The sequence below is a fragment of the Macrobrachium rosenbergii genome, chromosome 45, assembly GCF_040412425.1.
Source record: "Macrobrachium rosenbergii isolate ZJJX-2024 chromosome 45, ASM4041242v1, whole genome shotgun sequence".
Classification (NCBI taxonomy): domain Eukaryota; kingdom Metazoa; phylum Arthropoda; class Malacostraca; order Decapoda; family Palaemonidae; genus Macrobrachium; species Macrobrachium rosenbergii.
Window position 1 is genome coordinate 18,462,956 of NC_089785.1, and position 21,378 is coordinate 18,484,333.

Here is a 21,378-nt window from a genome sequence, read left to right on the forward strand (position 1 = left end):
TTAAATCACCAAACATTTCCACTGAACCTAAATGCAAAGCAAACAGGTTAGCAAATATTCAACAAAGGAAACTGGGAAAATAACTCATACCAAAGTTTCAACCAAGGAATGTCGACTGATGACGAAGAAGTATAGTACATAGTGTTTGTACTAACAACCGTATTCATTACTTTATTTCCTGGAGAATGAATAAGATGTGGGTTGAAATATATGCACCCATTATCCTTGCTCCCTTTACTTGCATAACTTTTGTAATGGCTTTAGATAAATAAGAAATGATTTATCTAAATGATTGTTTACGACTCGTATAAGTCACTTCCCATGTGGGCTCTGTGAGCTCTGTGCTTATTATCCATTAGACATAAGGCAACTTCTTTCATCTTTCTATCGTAACCTTCATTCGTCCATAGTTATAAAAGAACACTATAGATTCACAGACGCTTCAACTTCATCCTTATATGTTACAGGTAACTCTGCAGAAGAAACAAAAAAAAAAGAATACATCTGGCAGCTATGATTTCATATTTGTAAAAATAGATTTTAAAAATGAAACCAATTGTGTTTGCTTTTCCTTTCATCGTTGTTAGTGTTTATACTATGCGCTAAGTACGAAAGATAATTAAGAGATAAATGAGGCCATCCTTCAGGCTGGAAGAGAAAGATATAGACTATGTCATCCAGCCATAGTACAACACTATGAGCAAGATAAACGAGGTAGCTTGTATGCACAAGTACAGGGGGCTTACAAATGCGATGCAGGCTCATAAAAACATTTAAACGCTTATGGAAGAAGTATTAAAAGTCAGAATAAGGGAGCTACGATGTCTTTGAGAATATTAACAACCAATTTTCCCGAAAAGTCGACATCGTTCCTTTCAAATAATTGTCGTGTCTTTCGAACTGAGTCGGAGTCGGACAATTGGTCAGTCATTGGCGTAACGGTGATTGTGGTAGGTTGGTGCTCCTCGTCTTTTGAATAATGGTGACCATCATTTTAAATCGCTGTTGGACACTTCTGCGGAATTTCCCATTTCATCTTTTGGGCTTCCATTATCCAGGAAGCAGTGGAGTATCGGTAAGTGTTAAGTGAATATATTGCCTATCTGTACTGGGACAAAACAGTGTATGCCATATTAGCCTGTGTTGAAGTCTACAGCTAACTTCAAGTATTAGCCTAAGGTATTTTCAACTACAGTAGATATCTAATCAAAGATCTAATTTAACGAGGGAAATACGAAATCATGTCGCCATATTAATAACGTAAATATCCGGTTTAAAGCCTAATAACTGTTCATTATCTCGGTAATCGAGACGACCGGTAAATGTACAGTATTTCAATATCAACAATGAAGACCTAGACCCATATACTCGGGAGTTTAATCAATTTAAATAAACATTTCATCAGAAAGTCTTTGAACACAGTAACTTAAGTAGCAAATGTTATTTAATTATTTAATTTACGTTATCAAGTGTCATTTATCCAGTAATGACGCAGGCAAAGTTAATACTACACTTACGTATGGTTAGGCCTATACATATTATTATTATTATACCGTTTTTTATAAAATAATTTTTGACTGAGCAGCAAAGAAAAGGGTGTAAACAAGGCATTACAGATAAGATAATGAGAAATTTGACGGTTTTTGTTTTTTACGTTCATCACCGAGTCCTAGGGGCTGGGGCCTGAGCTTATGTCCACATGGGCCTTTTCTGTATCATTGACGAAAAAATTAATCTTGATGAGAAAAGCATAATATATATATATATATATATATATATATATATATATATATATATATATATATATATATATATATATATTATATTATGTATTTGTGTGTTAGGATGTGTAGTCAATAATAAATTCATTCCAAAAATTAGGTCTCCAACAATCCAAAAAATGCCCTTGTGAATATTCGAGCCATCCTTTTTTATCCACAATGGCTGTTCCTTTACCGAAATTAGTACACTAATACGACTGTATTATCTTGCCATAAGAAGTTACCTCATTCCCACTAATCCTCTTACCATAGGTCCCTTATTTAAATATGAAAGACAGGACCCTCCGATGACATCAAATACGATAGTAAGGGGAAATATGCCGTTGCCTCTCTCCTCTCGGAGGCTGCCAAAAGTCCGAATCGATTGTCACAGTCAGCTGTTGTAATGGGCTCCTGTAGGGGGATAGTCCCGTCAGTGTACCTTAGCGGTGCACTGCAGGCACTACTTGAGGTTCTTTGCAGGGTCCCTTCGGCTCATAGCTGCGACTCCTTTCATTCCTTTTAATGCACCTCCATTCATATTCGCTCTCCCATCTTGCTATCCACCCCCTCCTAAACACTTGTTTCATAGTGCAACTGCGAGGTTTTCCTCCTGTTATATCTTTCAAGCCATTCTACTCTCAATTTCTCCTTCAGCGCTGAATGACCTCGTAGGTTCCAGTGTTTTGCCTTTGGCCTAAATTCTATTTATATACATCCCATTCCTATTGTACTGGGGTCTAGTTACCTAATCCAGAATTTTCCAATATTCGCGAAAACAAAATAAGTATACCATAGTTTTACCAGACCACTGAGCTGATTAACAGCTCTCCTAGGGCTGGCCTGAAGGATTAAACTTATTTAACGTGGCTAAGAACCAATTGGTTACTTAGCAACGGGACCTACAGAGCTTATTGTGGAATCCGAACCACATTATAGCAAGCACGCGAAGAAATGCAAATATTGAATATGATCATTTTAAAATTCTGTCGAGAGCTAGTGCTCCTCAGTAGCTAGCAATCTTCGGGTGTCTTTGTATAAAGCAGGTAGTCCCGAAGCTAAACAAATCAAACGGCTTCCACCCCTCTTTTCTTCACATTTCTTCGTGACACTTCTCTTTTTCCTTGCGTTTGGATGGTGAAGCCTTTTCCTTGGCATTTTATGCAGAATGTTTTTTCATTGTTTTTAGTATATTTTTTTAGTCCTAGTCTCGTGTAATGTTTTAAGGACTATGTATATTTTTACGGGTTTGATAATGAGGCTAGGCCTTGAAGCGTGAGCAATAAAGCCGTGCAAATGCCTGAGATGCCTCCTTCAATTCCGTATATATATATATATATATATATATATATATATATATATATATATATATATATATATATATATATATATATATATATATATTATACATATAATATTGAAGATCTATCTATCGCTAAAACTTGCGATATTTTATGTTGTCGCCGCAGAGCTGGAGGAAGAAATGAAACGAGTTGACCAAGCGCTTTCATGTTATTTTCACACCTCCCCAGGGTCAAGTGATACAAAAAAATCATTATTCGTTACAAAGACACTTCTGTGGCAGCAATATATAAACATAAAAACTATCGCGCTACCATTTAAAAACTAATTTTCTAAAAATGTTAATTGCAAGTAGTTCGTCCAGTTTGTAGCCTATCCCGGGGACCTGCTGTTGATCAAATCTACATTATTTTTCTTTGATACATGATTCAACAATGTTTCTTTTCGTGATGTCGTTACAGAACACGATCTCTTTAGCTTTTTTCCAATTGATGATGTGGTTGCATTCATTCATATGCTGAAGTAGACTGCTTACAGTATTCCCTGTTCTGACATTATATTTGTTGTTTTAATCTTGTTTCGAGATCATTGCCACCCTGTCCCACGTACTTTTTGTTACACCGATTGCAAGGGATCTCATATATGCAACCATTCTTCTGTAGAGGGGAATTCCTGATTAATATGTTCTAAAGTACATAGTTCTTAAAAATGACAGTAACATTAAATGGTCTCGACAGCCCAGGGATGGCCGTGAACTTGTTATAGTATGGTAAAACAAGGTTTTTTTATATAAAAATGTATCCAGTATATATATCTACATTCGTAGACTTCCTGTACACAGAAAATTTAAAATTTCTATCACTCACAATTAAAACATCTAAAAACGCCAACTTGTAATTTACTTCAATTTCTCTGGTAAATTTTATAGAAGGTACTAGGGCATTTAATGGTGTTAGGAATCTCTCTTCATCTTTGCCAACAGGCCAAGCACAAAATATGTCAGTGACGTACCTAACCCATAGGATACCTTTAGGAAGTATCCTTTGTAGGTACTTGCTTTCGAAAAACTCCATTTACAAGTTACTAAGTAATGGCGATACCGAATTGCCCATTGCCATGCCAAATTTTTGCTCATAATGCTTTTCTCCAAACACAAATTTACAACTTCTAACACAGTTCGGTAAGCTTATAGAAAGCCTGTCCAAAGAAAAAGTGTATTTTTCCATTTCTTCATAAATTCAAGTAGGCTAATCCATCTACTGGTACTTTTGTAAACAATGAGCTAACGTCAAAACTGATTAATTAAAATCATAATTGAAATTAAGCCTTAACACCTTTATAAAATCCACATTATTTTTCACGGACACACTTGATATGTTTCTAAGCATTGGAGACAACTCGGTAACAAGCCACCTCGATAGTTATAGGTGCAGGAGCCTACAGAACTTATAATGGGTCTAACAAGGTAATTTTCCTTTTGAGTTTTGAAAACTCCATATAAATAAGGAAGAGTTGGATTTACCGTAATGAAACTCTGTATTAATTCTTCATAGTTTTTAAGAATACTACATAGTTTTTAAGAATACTCTCGATGTTTTTGTTGAAATAAGCGTTAACATTATCTAAAGGATTATTTCTTATTCCTGTGTAAGTTTCTAGTTATGAGATTAATTCTAACATTTTATTATTATAATCGACTGTAAATCCAACTCTTCCTTATTTATATGGAGTTATCAAAACTCATAAGAAAAGTGATCCTATTAGATCCATTATAAGTTCTTTTCTTTAGACTCTTGTACCTGTTAACTATCGAGGTGGCATGTACAGTACATATTGGCTAATAGGACACCAAGGGGGAATCCCATGGCGCCACCACCTACCTGTCGAAAGTGGTCACCCCTATGTAAGAGGAAGAGGACCTCCTTGGTGCAGATTTGGAGACGACGTCGAAGGGCATCCTCTGGTATGTCAAGGGCACGAACAGACTTTCTATGTCCAGCGATGCGATGGTAGAGCTTGGAGACGTAGTATTCAAAATGTCGATGAACTTACCGGGGAAACCACTGAGTACCCCTTAGGGATGTAGGGAGTGATGATCTTATTCAAGAGTCTTAGCTATTTCATTGGCTGGAGAGTTAACTTGGACAATTACAGGGCGCAACTGGTTGCCAGCCAAATGGGTCTTGACGGTGCCGTAACAATAGCCTACCTTGGCCCGTAATCTCCAATGATCGTAGGCAGTTTCATAGCTGTATTATTAGATTTTATCTTCTTAATTATCGCATTCAGGTTTCCCTTTAGGACTTTGGTAGGGTCCTCGCTTAAGGGTTGGAATTTTGTAGGATCGCTCGGGATGCCATCCTTTTTCTGACAGTGGTGCCCTGCATTAAATATACAGAGGAACAAGGACTTCATCCTCCCCTCTTCGAGGAAACCACATGACATCCGTGAGAATCTGGAGGGAGACACGAATGACAGAACACCCCTGGACGAGACTACCAACAACGAAGCAAATCAAGTCTCGGCTACAGACGGAAATCACGCCCTTAGCTGCAAGCTGCAGCATGGGAAGCGTCTTCAGAACACTAGGAATGCCCATGCTGGCGCCCAGCCTCCCAGCGAGCGAATGAAACCTTCTTACCAATAGCAATTCAGCACCCGGTGACATCATGTTTGAAACTCAAACGTCAACATGTTGCAATAAAAACCTTGTATGTCGATTTGTAATCCAGTCCTGATGACGCTCCCGAGAGGTAGGGAAACGGTCCGTCGACTGCAAAAAGAAAAAGTATAAAATACGCCAAAGTTTCTTCTGTGCAATAGAGTTTTCTGTACAATGTATAATGCTGTATGAAACTCTCGATGTACTGCAGTATGAAACCAGCTATGACCGGGCAATGCTCAGTTGTTCCCCAGATGCAGTCAAGTGAAGGGCTGCAATTTGGTATGTTTGATAATTGTAGGTTGGATGATCAAATACCAATTTACAGCCCTCTACCCTCAGTAGCTTTTAAGATCTGAGGGTGGAAAGAAAAAGTGCGGATGGACAGACAAAGCCATCTCAGTAGTTTTCTTTTACAGAAAACTAAAAGTAAATGGAAAGAACCTCAAATAATTTTTCCTTGTTCCTGAGAAGCATGCCAGAAGAAAAAAAGAAGTCCCGTACAGGCTGATTGAAAGTCATGATAAGAAGATAGTATCTGCAAACAATGAAATTGACTTCAATAGAAAATATCTTCTATATATATAAACATTTATGTATGTTTGAGCAATTTCAACTAAACTTGTTATACATATGACTTACGATCTGGGAAAGAATTATGTGGGGGTAAGACATCACTGACACCATAGGGGGTGGGAAGGGCGTGACATAAAAATAATTGAAAACGACAGATAATGTCTAATCCATTTTTTCAAGGTTGCTAAGATGTATAGTAACACTCCCAATGGCATTTAAGTCCAAGTTCAGGCCCAATAGGAAGGTGGGGTGGGAAGGGGTGACATGTAAAAATAACTGAAAACAACAGATATTAGTGTCTAATCCATAGTTTTCGGGGTCACTGAGATGAATAGTGACACTTCTGATGCCCCTTAAGTCCAAGTTCAGCCCTGATAGGAAGGGGGGGCGTGAGAAGAGGTGAAAAATAAAATGTTAAAAATTACAGATATTAGCGTCTAATCCATAGTTTTCGAGGTCACTTAGATGAATAGTGACAATCCTGATGGCCTTTAAGTCCAAGTTCAGCCCTGATATGAAAGCTCTGAATGACAATCTACATGTAGGGGAAGGGAAAGAGGATGGGGAGGGAAGAGGGATGGGGAGGTGGAAGGGGAAAGGGAGGAAGAAAGAAGAGGAGGGAGGGGGTTGTGTTGACAATCCGTTCTACATTTTCATGTGAATGTTCACCCTTCGAACAGCCATGTGTGAATTGACAGGCATTGCTGTGGTGACTGTCCCTTTTATCATCCAGGTATTACTGTGCTGTCTGTCCCTTTTATCCTGGTATTACTGTGATGACTGTCTCTCTTATACAGATATTATTGTGATGACTGTCCCTTTTATCATCAGGCATTACTGTTTGTCTGTCCCTTTATCCAGGTATTGCTGTGTTGTCTGTCCCTTTTATCCAGGTATTGCTGTGTTGTTTGTCCCTTTTATCCAGGTATTGCTGTGTTGTCTGTCCCTTTTATCCACGTATTACTGTGGTAGTTGTCCCTTTTTTCCAGGTATTACTGTTTGTCTGTCCCTTTTAGCCAGGTATTACTGTTTGTCTGTCCCTTTTAGCCAGGTATTGCTGTGTTGTCTGTCCCTTTTATCCAGGTATTACTGCAAGACTGTCCCTTTCATCTAGAAATTACTGTGGTGACCGTCCCTTTTGTCCAGGTGTTGCTGCACTGTCTGTGCCCTTTAACCAGTTATTACTGTACTGTCTATCCCATTTTACACAGATATTACTGTGGTACTGTCCCTTTATCCAGGTATTACTGATCTGTGTGTCCCTTTTATCCAGGTATTACTGATCTGTGTGTCCCTTTTATCCAGGTATTACTGATCTGTGTGTCCCTTTTATCCAGGTACAGTATTACTGTGGTGACTGTCCCTTTTATCCAGGTATCACTGTGGTGACTGTCACTTTTATCTAAGTATTAATTTGATGACTGTCCATTTTATCCAGGTATTACTGTGGTGACTGTCCCTTTTATCCGTATTACTGTGGTGACTGTCCCTTTTATCCAGGTATTACTGTGGTGACTGTCCCTTTTATCCAGGTATTACTGTGGTAACTGTCCATTTTATCCAGGTATTACTGTGGTGACTGTCCCTTTTATCCATATTACTGTGGTGACTGTCTCTTTTATCCAGGTATTACTGTGGTGACTGTCCCTTTTATCCAGGTATTACTGTGGTGACTGTCCATTTTATCCAGGTATTACTACTGTCCCTTCTATCTAAGTATTACTGTGGTGACTGTCCATTTTATCCAGGTATTACTGTGGTGACTGTCCATTTTATCCAGGTATTAATGTGGTGACTGTCCCTTTTATCTAAGTATTAATGTGGTAACTGTCCCTTTTATCCAGGTATTTCTGTGGTGACTGTCCCTTTTATCCATGTATTACTGTACTGCCTGACACCTTTAAATAAGTATTACTGCAATGTCTGTCACCTTTAACCAGGTATTACAGTACTGTCTGTTTTCTCTAACCAGGTATTACTGTACTAGACCTATCCCTTTTACACAGATATCACTGTGGTACTGTCCATTTATCCAGGTATTACTGTTCTGCGTGTCCCTTTTATCCAGGTATTTCTGTGGTGATTGTCCTTCTTATCCAGGTATTACTGTGGTGATGGTCCCTTTTATCCAGGTATTAATGTGGTGATTGTCCCTTTTATCCAGGTATTACTGTGGTGATTGTCCCTTTAATCCAGGTAGTACTGTGGTGATTGTCTGTTTTATCCAGGTATTACTGTGGTGACTGTCCCTCTTACCCAGGTATTACTGTGGTGACTGGTTAATTGAGGTGTTATTGTGGTGACAGTCCCTTTTACCCAGGTATTACTTTAGTGACTGTCCCTTTCATCAGGTATTACTGTGCTGACTGTCCATTTTATCCAGGTGTTATTGTGGTGATTGTCCCTTTTATCCAGGTATTACTGTAGTGGCTGTCCATTTATTCAGGTATTACTGTGGTGGCTGTCCATTTTATTCAGGTATTACTGTGGTGACTGTCCATTTTACCCAGGTATTGCTGTAGTGACTGTCCCTTTTATCCTGTTATTACTGTGCTCTCTTGAACCTTTATCCAGGTATTACTGTGGTGACTGTCCTTTTTATCCAGGTATTACTGTGGTGACTGTCCCTTTTATCCAGACATTACTGTGCTGTCTGTCACTTTTAACCAGGTATTACTGTGGTGACTGTCCATTTTATCCAGATAATACTGTAGTGACTGTCCCTTTTATTCTGTTATTACTGTGCTGTCTTTAATCTTTATCCAGGTATTACTATGGTGACTGTCCTTTTTAACCAGATGTTACTGTGGTGTCTGTCCTTTTTATCAAGGTATGACTGTGGTGACTGAAAAGCATTTTCAATAATATATTTGTATGGTCTCAAGTACATGAAATGAGGTATCATGAATCTGGGGAGTTTATTTACCACATAAGTTACAAAGGGGAGGGGGGATGGGGAAAGGGGAAGGGGTAGTGGTGGGTATTAGTTTGAAACCTACCTTATTGTCTAGTTTGGGTCAAATTGATGACCCCGCGCCAAATTTTGTCTAGATCACTCAATTGGTTATGATTTCTATAGCTCACAAAGTTACTAACACATACAAACAAATATACAAACATACAAACATTCACTTATATATGTATATAAGTATATATATGTATATGATGTGTATATGTATATGATGTGTATATGTATACATTTATATGTATATGTATACATTTATATTTATATTTATACATTTATATGTATATGTATGTATATATATGTATATATATGTATATATATGTATATATGTACATGTATGTGTATATGTGTATATCCTTCTCATGGTCAGGTCAGCAATGTGACCTAGTTGTGATTATGGAATCTTCATTCGTTTCCCGCTACCGGACATCATAATTTCTTCATATTTCTCGCACTTGGCTCTTAAGGCTTTTTAGTGACATGCATATCCAAAAAGCTACGAAGAATTCGAGAAGTTAAGAGGGCGTTGTGGCTATTACAATTACATATGTATATATATATATATATATAATATATATATATATATATATATATATATATATATATATATATATATATATATATATATATATATATATATATATATATATATATATATATATATATATATATATAACCTATTCAAGGCCAAGGAGGCCATTCATGGGCAGGTTACCAAGTAGAAATGAGACACTTATTCCCCCGCCCCCAGACCTCTCTTAAGAAATAAGGTAGATATGGAGAGAGATTGATGTTGGGTTCTCAGGTGCCAGTTTGCTGTATTTTACGATATGTATCATCTTCCCTTCCTGTAGATAATCCCCCTGTTGCCATGTCAAGTTCTGTTCAGCTCCTGTGCTCATGGCAGTATGAAATTCCAGACATTTGAGGCAGTTTTTCATATTGCCAAAGGAGACCATCAAAGGAGTGAGTTGTCAGTATATTTTATCTGTTTCTTCACAGTGTCAAAGGCAGCATGTTCATGGAGGCAAATTACAATATAGACCTCCATCAACTCAAGGAAAATTTCTTCTTTTGACTTCATGTAGGATGAAGAAGTGGAGTCTATAAGGTCAATAAGGAAGTCTACTTTTATAGCTACACTGAATCTGAAGTGAATCTACTAACACATTCATATCCACCTGTTCTGAAGGAAGTTCATGTCATAAGTGCCTGCTTCAACACTGCAGGTTTACACAAAGATTTTTACCACAGTGGAAGCTTTGACTATAAATGCTGGGATCCATCTCCAGTGGCAAGTTAAGGCCAGTTGATGCCCTAATTATAGACTACCATAAGTTCCTCTCAGCTATTATGTTGTGTATCTGACAAACCTTTAAGATGTGTTATGTCTTTTTGATGTACATGTTAGCTGTATGAGCAAATTACCTTGAATAGATAATTTCTTAGTTCAGAATGCTAAACAAAACATTAAAAAAAAAAAAAAAGAAGTTTCAAAACAAAACAGTAAAAAAAAAAAAAAAAAAAAAGAGGTATCACATTTTTTAGATGTTTCAAGGTAATATTACTCAAAAATGCTGCCTAAAGTAAGCAGTGTAAAATGCACATAATAGCACTCAATACAGTAACTACAAGGCAAAGACCATCACATAACTACTAGAACAAGTAGAGTTGCAAAATATTTAAGAGAACGCTTCCGTCAAATATCCAGTGTTAACAATTACTCTTCCCAAGTTCCAGAGAATTCGTGACTGCCAACTTACTCTGGCCCCAATTGAAAATAACAGGAACCGTACAATGCCAGATTCACTTAAGAGATGCCCTCTCAGACCCTTGACTCAATTTCTAACAATGTATAAGAGACTGAAGAGATTGTAATGAAAATATATAAAATATGGGAAACTGGGATTCTTCCACGTAGTTGGAAGGTAGCATTAATGGTGCTTATCAAAAATAAGCAAATAAGGATGCCCTTTGGACTAGTTAAAGCAGTTGCTTGTATGAGTTCTCTGCAAACCAGTGGAGAAGTTGCTTGACACGACAAATATGGCACTAAGAAACAAAAACTTTCGTTCTTATAAATTTGGTTTCTGCAAAGATAGTACTCCTCTTAATTTCATGATCTCATTCTTGTTTGAGAGGTAAATTCAAATAAGAGTTTGTAGTAGTATATCAAAACTATATTTGTAGGGATGAGTCCTACAAAGCAGCATATTTAGTGCAATCTGTTTTGCTATTGCAGTTGATACCATCATGGAGTATGTATCTCCACCAGTTAGAGGCCCCTTATTTGTTGATAATTTTGCACTGGATATTACTGTATCCATATGCAGACATTTTTTTTAAAGTTTACTAATACAGTAAGCAAATGGTCAATTAGGGGAGGCTTTAAATTGTGTGTATCTAAAATAATTCCCACCATGTTAACTAAATGCAGATAAGTAGCAGAGATCTCAAGACTTGCATTTAACCTTGAGGGAAAAATGAGGTGAAATTCTTAGGCATGATATTTGACAAAAAGTGAACTTGATCAGGTCATATAAACCAGCAAAGAATTGCAAGCTAGTAAAAAATCTTTACTCAAAATATATGATTCTCTGTGCAGGTCCAAACTGGATTATGGTTGTACAGTGGACCCCCTCCTATTTGTGGTTCAGGATTCACGAATTCACCAATTCACAGGTTTTTCTGTGGACATTATTCTCGGAAAATTCACCTATTGGCGGAATTTTTCATAGAGAAGTACAGTATTCACTAATTACTGTTTTTTCATATTTTCGTGATACATTTTTTTATGATAAAACTATTAAATTAGGCAGTTATAAGCATTTTTAGAGGAGGTTTTTGGTGTTTTGAACTATTAAAATAGGCAGTCATAAGCATTTTTAGAGGGGTGTCAAATATTTGTGGATTTTAGCAGGGGGGTTGTTGTTCCGATCCCCACGAATCCCTGGAGGTCGACTTATACACTCGTCAGTTTATCAGCCTTAACTGAAAGTCAGATGTACAGTAGTCTGTAATATGGGTCTTTGCATTTGCTCTAGTGCTTTTAGAACACTGCTCATTATAAATCTGTATGACTGTAATTAACTTACTTTAGAGCTTAGAGAGAGGAGCTTGAATTGTGTTATATCCTTTGGAAATGTAAATGTGAGAGATCTGTACAACAGAGGCTTGATGATGAATAAGTTGTTTCAAAACATTGATAAAGTGGAAAGATTGTCAAGACAGTCTATTGCTTTAGGTAAGGAACCCAGACTTCCCACTATTCTCAGACTCCTCAGTGAAGGGCTGGGGTGCATTTCTAGGGAATCTGGAAATGTCAGGTGTTTGGTCATCAGACGAAAAATCCCTAAATAACAAGTCTCGAGCTCTTGGCTCTGTGGAAAAGCCTGAAGCAGTGCAAACACCTGATGGGAGACGAAGAATCAGGGTGACACAAAATCCTCTTTGATGTTCCTCCTTGTTGAAAAACTGCTTCTAAGGTTGGATCAAGGAATATTGTACCTATTCCCAGTTTATTCCAGGGAATAACATGGTAGCAGACTATCTGAGCAGAAGGGATAAGATTCTTCCAATGGAATAGTTTCTGCTCCCTCAAGTCTGCCAGTCTCTGTAGAGACTGTGAGGGTGATGAACATAGGCTTGTTTGTGATGGATCAAAACAAGCAGCTTCCAATCTACTACTCTCCCTTCCAGAACACTCAGGCTTGGGCAGTGGCACTTTTCTCCAAGGCTTGTCACATCTAGATTCTCATGCCTTTGCACCTTCCACAACCATAAGGAAGGTTCTCCACTTCAGAATTCAGAAACTCTAGGATGATTCTAGTAGTCTCATTGTGACCACAGAGGGACTAGTGTCCGGACCATGTCTCTGCTGGTGGACCTTCTGAATCTCTTCCTTTCAGGAGAGATATAGTATGTATTGAAACAACCACTTCCTGAAATTTCATCCAAAACTTCCACATGACTGCAAAAGGTTTTTCTGGGGTGTCTAGGGAGTCTCTCTCATGGTGTTGCTGTAGAGGAATTTTCTGCGATTGTACTGTAGAATGTAATTTTTTTATTTTCTAAGATGGTATAGATTCCTGCCACTGGAGGATATAGGTCGATGCTTTCCTCTGTGCTACATCATGTTCCAATGGAGGCATTAACATCCCATATTTCAGAGGGGATAATATACCATGAATGATTAAAGTAGCTTTACACTGTTCTTTTAAAATTAATGATTTTATTCATTTTTTATGCTGTTTCACTCTGCCATCCTCCTCCCACTGGAGTGTGGAATTCAACTATCACATAAGTATGTATTTAAAAAATAAATTATATTTTCAAAATTTATATTTCTTACAAGTCATTAATCATAGTGAATTCACTTCCCCCTGCACTCTGGATTTTGGTACACAAAGTGACACCAGAGTAATTTTCAAGGCTGGGAATGCACACCAGAGGTCTTAGTCTTGAACAGTTATATGTAATGTAAAGGGATTTTCTTTCCCACAGAAATATGGGCTTGTATAATTGATAGGTTTGTAAGAAAAATTTGGCATAATAAATTACTTTTGTTGACTGATTTATTCTCATCTCCAGTGGTATAACAACTGCAGCCTGGATGCTGTTTATTGCACCATCATATGTGACTGACATTTATGGTATTGATTTCTGTAATTCAGTCAGTTCTTTTACTGAAGTAGTTTTTATCATCCAGTAATTTTCTTTTGATTGTCTGAATGGCATTTCTTTTTGAGACATCTTGATAATAAGATTTTCCAGCATTAATGGTAATATATTTCACTTCTTTAGAAGGGAAACACCAAGAACTGTTATTTTATAACCTTTCTGTTTTTGTAAGGGCAGTCTCATAAATGGCTAACTTACCTACCAAGGAGGAATCTACAGGATTACCAGTTTTTTTTTATGGTGGAAGTTGTCAGGTCCTAATTTATTTATCGTGGAACTATAATTTTTCTAGGCACCTTTTTCTCTCGTGCCTACCATTTAAATGATGGATGAACCCCTCCTCATATCGGCTCATATCCAGATGTAAGCAATGCATTCACTTCCTTCAGGGTTCAATAGCCCATTAAAATTACCTCAACCGTAGGAGCAATTCGACATAAAACTTTCATGTATTTGAATTCTATGGATAAGGCCTGCAATCCACCCTTCCATATTAACTCTAATATTAATGCTGCATAGGGTTAATTCAAAAATATATCCTAACGGTGCATGAAGGAAAAAATTGGCATCACTACTTTAGCTACAGTAGCTGTATAAATTGGGGGAATGGTATTCAGCACACTGCTTGCAATGAGGGGCCAGGCACAAGAGCATCTCTTGAGACTGTGCTTAGCATGACTATCTTCAACATTTACTTTATCATATAGGCACCTGAGTCATGTACGAAGTGGAACACTAAAATTAATGTTCTTATTCAACTTGAATACAAAACGAGCAAAATAATGGGGAAATGGGAGCATGTACATGAAATGGAAGTTCTATGTGGTATACCCTTTCCGAAAGTTTAGGCCAGGCCTTCACTGGAGTGAATTTGGTAGTCAGAGTAAAATGATTCACTCAGTTAATTTGGTAGCCAGTGCTATTTTATAAACTTATTTTAACAGTACAATCGGGGGACGTTTAGCAGTACAAAAATCCTACTCGGACCTGGTGGCTAGAAGTTTCTTGAAAATTTACAATAAAAATAACATCAGACTAAAGTAGCTTGTGTTCATCTAACTCAGATAACAACAAGGTTCTGGGTAGCAAATACAGTACAGTATAGGTAATTATACATACTGCAGTGAAATATGCACTACAGTATCAACATTTTGTTCCATAAGTGAATTGTAGTCATAACTTCAGTGTCATGGCTTCAGGGGAAATAACAAAAACAGGAAAATGATAAAAGCATGGATTCCAAGTTTTTTTAATAATGACATTTACAACTGGGAAAATTTTGCAATCCTTGGTTTTCTGCATAAAACATACATATTACTGTATACTGGACAAAAATACAAAACAATATCTGTACAATATATTACAATTGAAAATAAAATGAGATTTATAAATGGTTTGTATTTGACAATAAAACTAAGCCTACACGAGGCCGCACTCCTTCATTACTAAGTCAGCGTCTGAAAGGAAGAAACAACAGCATTATACAATACATCGTTGGCACCCCCTGGACAAAGAAATGAAATGCTGTGTCCCTGCCTCCTCCTCGTACTCAATGTGGGGATGACACAAAAACCCTTTCCTCGTCATTTAAAATACTGTGACCAGATTGTAATATACTGCAATATATGTATTACCAACTATGCATTTTCATCTTATAAACCTTCATAACCTGATAAATCATTCTTAAATTTCCAGAGAGAAAGAGAAAGAGGCAGCCCCAAAAGTTGGGGTTACCTTATTAAGCAAATGATAAAAACAAATATGTTTAGCATTAGTTTAGTTTTCTCCAAGAGCAAGTTCTCCAGAAACAAGGGCTCCTTTCCAAAGACAAGTACAAGCCTATGATATCACTTACTTGCAAGCACAATAAATATTAAGTATTCCAGTATAAAAAATAAATAAGATAATCATTATCGTTTTACTCTGGTTTACATCCACACTGATTCAAATTAACTACAGTTTGAGTGTATCTCATATCGTTAATGCCCTATGTCGTATAAAATCTTCGGTTTTATGCTTTTAAATTAGTGCGTTGGTTTTATCTTATAAATGCTTACCAGTAAAAATAACTCGACTACACTATCATAATATATATATATATATTTATATATATGTATAATGTTAACTGACTTGGTATGAATGTCCAACCATTCTGGTGAAAAATACCTTACAAAGGTAATTGTCCTGTCTATGAAAATTCTGTACACACCCACTTGGTTGGTCTTAAAGTATACATTTTCTTCCGAAAGTAAATTACTGTACTTTACTTGTGTTCAGTACCCGAGAGATGCCAGCTTTACAATATACAGTAATATTCTTCCCTCATAAAAACTTTTTTTTTTGTTTTTTTTTTTTATCATTTTTGTTTTTTGGCCATAACCTATAACTGCAATTGGGCAAAACATGCTCCATTGAAATATTTACATAAACTGTACAGATATTAACAGCAGAGATGAACATAAGGACAGGGTATTTACAGAACTATTTTTATTTTACATTCACTATACATCAGTTCTTAAAAATACTTCCTGCTACTGGACTCCAAAAACATGAAAAAAAGATAAAATGTAAAAATTATGTTCCATGTCTAGAACTTAACACATGCTTTTCATTACTGTACATTTACTTTCCACCCTGTGAGGGTATTGATCAATTCCACAACTTTTTGTACCTTTGCAGTGACTTGAAAATTTATACATATTGTAAGTAACTACAGTTCAGAAAAAAAAAAAAATCTTAAAACACAGTTAATCTACTATTCATGAAGGGTAAAATACTGCTGTCCACACTTTAACTGTCAGAAAAAATGTTTCTAGTAAAAAAGAAAAATTAAGATTTTGTGATAAAACGTGTGTGTGTGTGTGTGTGTACTGACCAAATGCACTTCTCTCCTTAGCTACCAAAGAGCGTGTCCTCTGTGTCAGCGAATAGTCATTATTTACAATATTCACATTTCAGTAAAAATAAATCTTACACTACGACAGGAATAAAAGAAGGAAAAGTTAACATGTATTGTGTTAACATATCGCAATGTCTAACATCACTGTCACTACATGAGGAAATGATAGTGTGGTGTGTATACCACATGAATTCCTTAAAATGAATTTCTAATTGAATGGTAAGAGAAGCAACGTAAGTTAGGGCGTGCAACATCCTCTCCTTTCAGTTGTGTTTTGCATAGTTTATGGGAGTATTTGTAGCAACTGGCCCGTCATAGGTACCATATTTAGTGTGGTGACCATATAACCACACAATCAAAACTTAGAGAGTACCAAGGCCTTCAACTGCCTCGAGTGGTAGTTCCCTTACTTAGGGTTAAACTTGGACTCTCAGCATTATTTCCTTTGGTTCAAAGGATGCTTTTGATAAGCTAACTTGAGTGCAAAATTTGTTTGGCAGATTACCAGGAAAAAGCCTTCATTTACCTGGTACTCGGTATTTTCTGTTTTTCCTTTTTGCTGTCCCTCATTTGCGAAATTCAGGGAGCACTGTTTTTGCACTGCATGGTGTAGAGGCTCCTCTGCATTGATTTGTTAAATTAATGGTATTTAACATCTTGAAGGGTTCTCAAAATTTTTCAAATTTGCAATGTAAATATTGTACATTGCATGCATTTTCATGTTTGCTTGGAACTGTGTTTATTTTCACACTTTTTTTTTTTTTCCTGGTAATTCCAGCATTGTATAAGAGTATGGCAAACTATCATAAGATTGCCATGTTTGTTCCATATACCATTTCAGGTAGGTTATTTATCAAACATTTTAACCCGAGTCCGAAATCATTTCTCCAACTCTGAAGGGCTGTCCCAAACGGCATGCTCTCAAATGCTAAATACAATTATTGTTGCTGGGGTTACTTTTGCCAACAAGATGACGTAAGATTTCAGCCTTCTTCATAAGACTCCCTGCTTGGCCTTACAGCACAGCTGTTTTTAATGCAGGGTTTATATTTTCCACCCTAATACCATTGTCGCAAGTGAATTAGGCCCCCCGTATGGTCCACTGCCACAGTAGAGTGAGAGCAGTCTCCTTGGCACTGACACTGACTTGCTACCAACTGCTCTAAACTGTTTTAGGTAAGCAGCTGCTGTCAGTTTTGAAGTGTATCATTCTAGTAACATTTTACAATTTTTGTTTACCTTCTTCCTCCATTACAGATACTCTGTAATTTGGTCAACACTTACTTATAGCAGGCTTCGCTTACTTATAGCAAGCTTCTGTTTTTGCCTAATTAAGCATTATGTCATAAAGAAAAAATACAACAGAACCAACCAATTTCATTTCTATAAAAAAAGTATTGTACACGTGTTGGACTTTTTTTTTTTTTTTTGTTGACACATTAGCTTATTACTTAGTTTCAGAAAAACAATGTCACCTGATTGGCTGTGCCTGGCATCTGCAAAACTATGCTCCCATAAAACTAGCCACAGTGCTAAAAAGATACTTAGATAATATATACCTGAACACCCTAATCAGCATTTGCCACAATTTATGGAGTAAGGGGCTGAAAATGGGAATGGTCTCGCGTTGCAAATATACTTAATGGAATAAAAAAAATTCTGAAAGTAATTCGAATAGTGGATGGTACAAACCTTCAAAGGAAGGAGTTGTGCAGAGGTTGCATTATTTTTTTTCAGTAACTAGACTAGTCAAAAATCACCACCATCGTTAAAAACAAAACTTATGGCATTGGAGGGTTAATCACATTTTATGACTACTGATAAATGAAGATTTGACAAAAGATTTGGTGCACTTTGTCAGTCCTTCTACATCAGCTGAAACTATATATCAAGGGTTTTGGTTACCAAAGGCTTACAATATTATGTTTTATAGGTGTTCAGTAACTAATGGGGTTGGATGTTATTCCTCCTTGATGTTCATCTTCAGATTACCAAATATAAATATGTTCAATCCATGACTTCAATCAGCTTCGGTGTGCACCTAAATCTTTTGTGTGTATTTCAATGTTATATGTACTGTATTTTTGGTTTTGATGGTGATGGCGGATGAAAAGCAAACACAAATAGTAGCCTGACAGATAAATCTTCATTACCTGAAATTTAAAATACTAACATCACAGCAACGCACCAAAAATGCCATAACATGCATTACCAGTCAGTTATCATGATTAGCATTTTACACTTCCAGCTGATGTAATACTTCTTGAATGCAAAAAATTTACATCCAAAATCAATCACAGGTCAGAACAGTTGGTGAAAACTGCCTCAAGTCCCCGACACCAAGACATTTCAATGTGTTTCAAGCAGTCCTGTCCTCAGAATTCATCAGATTTACAGTGCTCAATGATGCAAGTCCCAAAATACTATTACATCACAGGCTAAGTGACTTGTATGAAGGGCTCATCAAGTATGGAATAACCAAATAGCAGTTGAAGTACTTGTAAAGCATTGTTTCCGTACTAAAATTGTGCACAGGTGTGGAACGGTGACATCTGTGTACAAGATTCTAATAGTGACTGTACGTAACAATTATCAGTATGCAACAACGTACACCTGACTTTTTCCACTTTTTTAAATCGCTATCAACAACCACTTGAACATCTACAATGTTCTTTCAGAGTACAAAGTCCTCCTTTCCCTATAACTACGTAAAGGGCTGGCACAGTGGAGTATAATATCCAAAGATTATTGCATACCGTATAAACATTTTCACAATGTATCAGTGAAGATTACCCAAACATAAAAGAGGTCTTGGTTGAGGCACACTCACTTTTTATCAACACTGCTCAACTCATCCATAATAATAGAATTTTGATGAAAATAAAGCAATTCATCTATCCACAATTCCCTTAAGCAGATCAAACATAAAACTACAATTACAGTTGTGTGCTTGGCAGAAAGAGGAACATTAAACAAAATGAATAAAAGGTAAAAAAATCCATTGACCACTGTTAACTTTCAGATGCAAGGTCAAGGAAGTCAAACATGCTTTACAAAATGGATATAAGGATTAAAAACAAAAAAGAAATAGATGCATAGTCATATAAAGGCCTCTTTTCCTGAAATCTTGGTCAATTCAAGGCAGAAACATAACTCCCAACCCAGTCAGTTTAAGGCAGAAAGCGCACTGTTAAAATCCAGTCAATTCAAGGCAGACACTGTTCTGACCCTCTATTCTTGACACTGAAAAACTGTACCATATATTGAATACACATAATGAAATTCTTTGGCATAGAGCAGCACATTTTATGTAAATTATATTAGAAATGCTAAGCTTACACTAAGCCTTCAAAAAAGGAAGGTCAAGAAGTATTGTACTCTTATTTTCTATTTCAAAGGATTCATTTGCAGTCACTTAAAAGCTGTTCATTTCCACGGTAATGTTTGACCACAGAGTTAGTTGAACCTTAAAACCTTTGATTTACGACCACATATCACACTAAAATTGGAATCATAAGCTTGGGGTTGGACAAAAAAAAAAAAAAAAATCACATGAAACAATTAAATGAATAAGCTTACTGCTGTAAAAATATTAAAGAATGGGAGGACCTTGGGGGCAACAATTGCAGCACTAGCACGCTAAAGTCTACTGAACGCCTGATCCCTACAATCTGCCTTTCGAAGGTATGGTTCCTTTTCAAGACACAGATATACATGGTAGTGAGGCTGTTATCTACTTTAATTTTCCAGCTAATATTTGCTAAGAACTTTTGCTTTGTTTGTATCGAGGTTTATTTAATTTTTAGTACGGGTTTTGCTTGTTTCATACGTTCTGTTGGATTAAATATAACTGATCTTATTTTTTACAGTCTGAAAATGCAGACAGCAGTTCTAGACTACAACCTGGGTTATTGCTGGGCTACAGGAAGCTTAAAGTGGAGAGAAGTGATGGGTAAGACTCAACCAGGATTGTGTTTATCTCTTCCATACCAGCTGTGCAGAAGTGTTGCAACTCCAGGCGGCCGTTTCAAGTTAAAACTAAAACTGCATCCCAGTGTCATGGAATTAAACATCTCAAACTAAATAATGCCTTAATTCCCTTCCACTTGTTCTTCTTTATCACATCAACATTAGACAGCAAGATGATAATGTTTTCAGTGTATTCAGTGCAAAGTACTGACAGTTTCATGACAGACACGTAATTGTAAGTAGTCAATGAAGTTTATGGAAACGGGAACCTAGACCATCTAACTTGACACCACAACCCTAACAATGACATGAAATAGCTCAAGAGGCCTGAAATTAAAGAAAGACAAAAAACATCAACTTGGTCATGGTCAAAACAAGTTATCACAATGAAACTAATCTAAACATCTAAATACTCATTACCCCCCCTAAAAGCAAGAAGTACACGTTAGAAAGATGATGTTCTGGTTGCCTTGCAGCACCAAACGTGCCCTTAAATAAGTTACTGGAGAGCTAAATACTTAAAAAGAAACACTAAACATAAATTTCCTGAGTGTAAATTGCTATA

At 36.7% G+C, this 21,378-nt stretch overlaps 1 protein-coding gene and 1 long non-coding RNA gene across 3 annotated transcripts in view; one reads left to right on the plus strand and one right to left on the minus strand.

Annotated features, from left to right (window-relative positions):
- The first annotated feature begins 892 nt into the window (after positions 1–892).
- Positions 893–20,931, plus strand: LOC136829733 (uncharacterized). Its single transcript, XR_010850465.1, has 2 exons — positions 893–1,075; positions 20,714–20,931. It is a non-coding gene; the product is annotated as an uncharacterized lncRNA (long non-coding RNA).
- The window catches only part of LOC136829730 (serine-rich adhesin for platelets-like), a 62,645-nt gene continuing 56,447 nt past the window's right edge, over positions 15,181–21,378 (minus strand). For both annotated transcript variants that reach the window (XM_067088539.1, XM_067088542.1), the window contains one exon: positions 15,181–15,402. In XM_067088539.1, the coding sequence (XP_066944640.1) occupies positions 15,391–15,402 (12 nt within the window). In that variant the 3' untranslated portion in view covers positions 15,181–15,390. The remainder of the gene's footprint in view (positions 15,403–21,378) is intronic.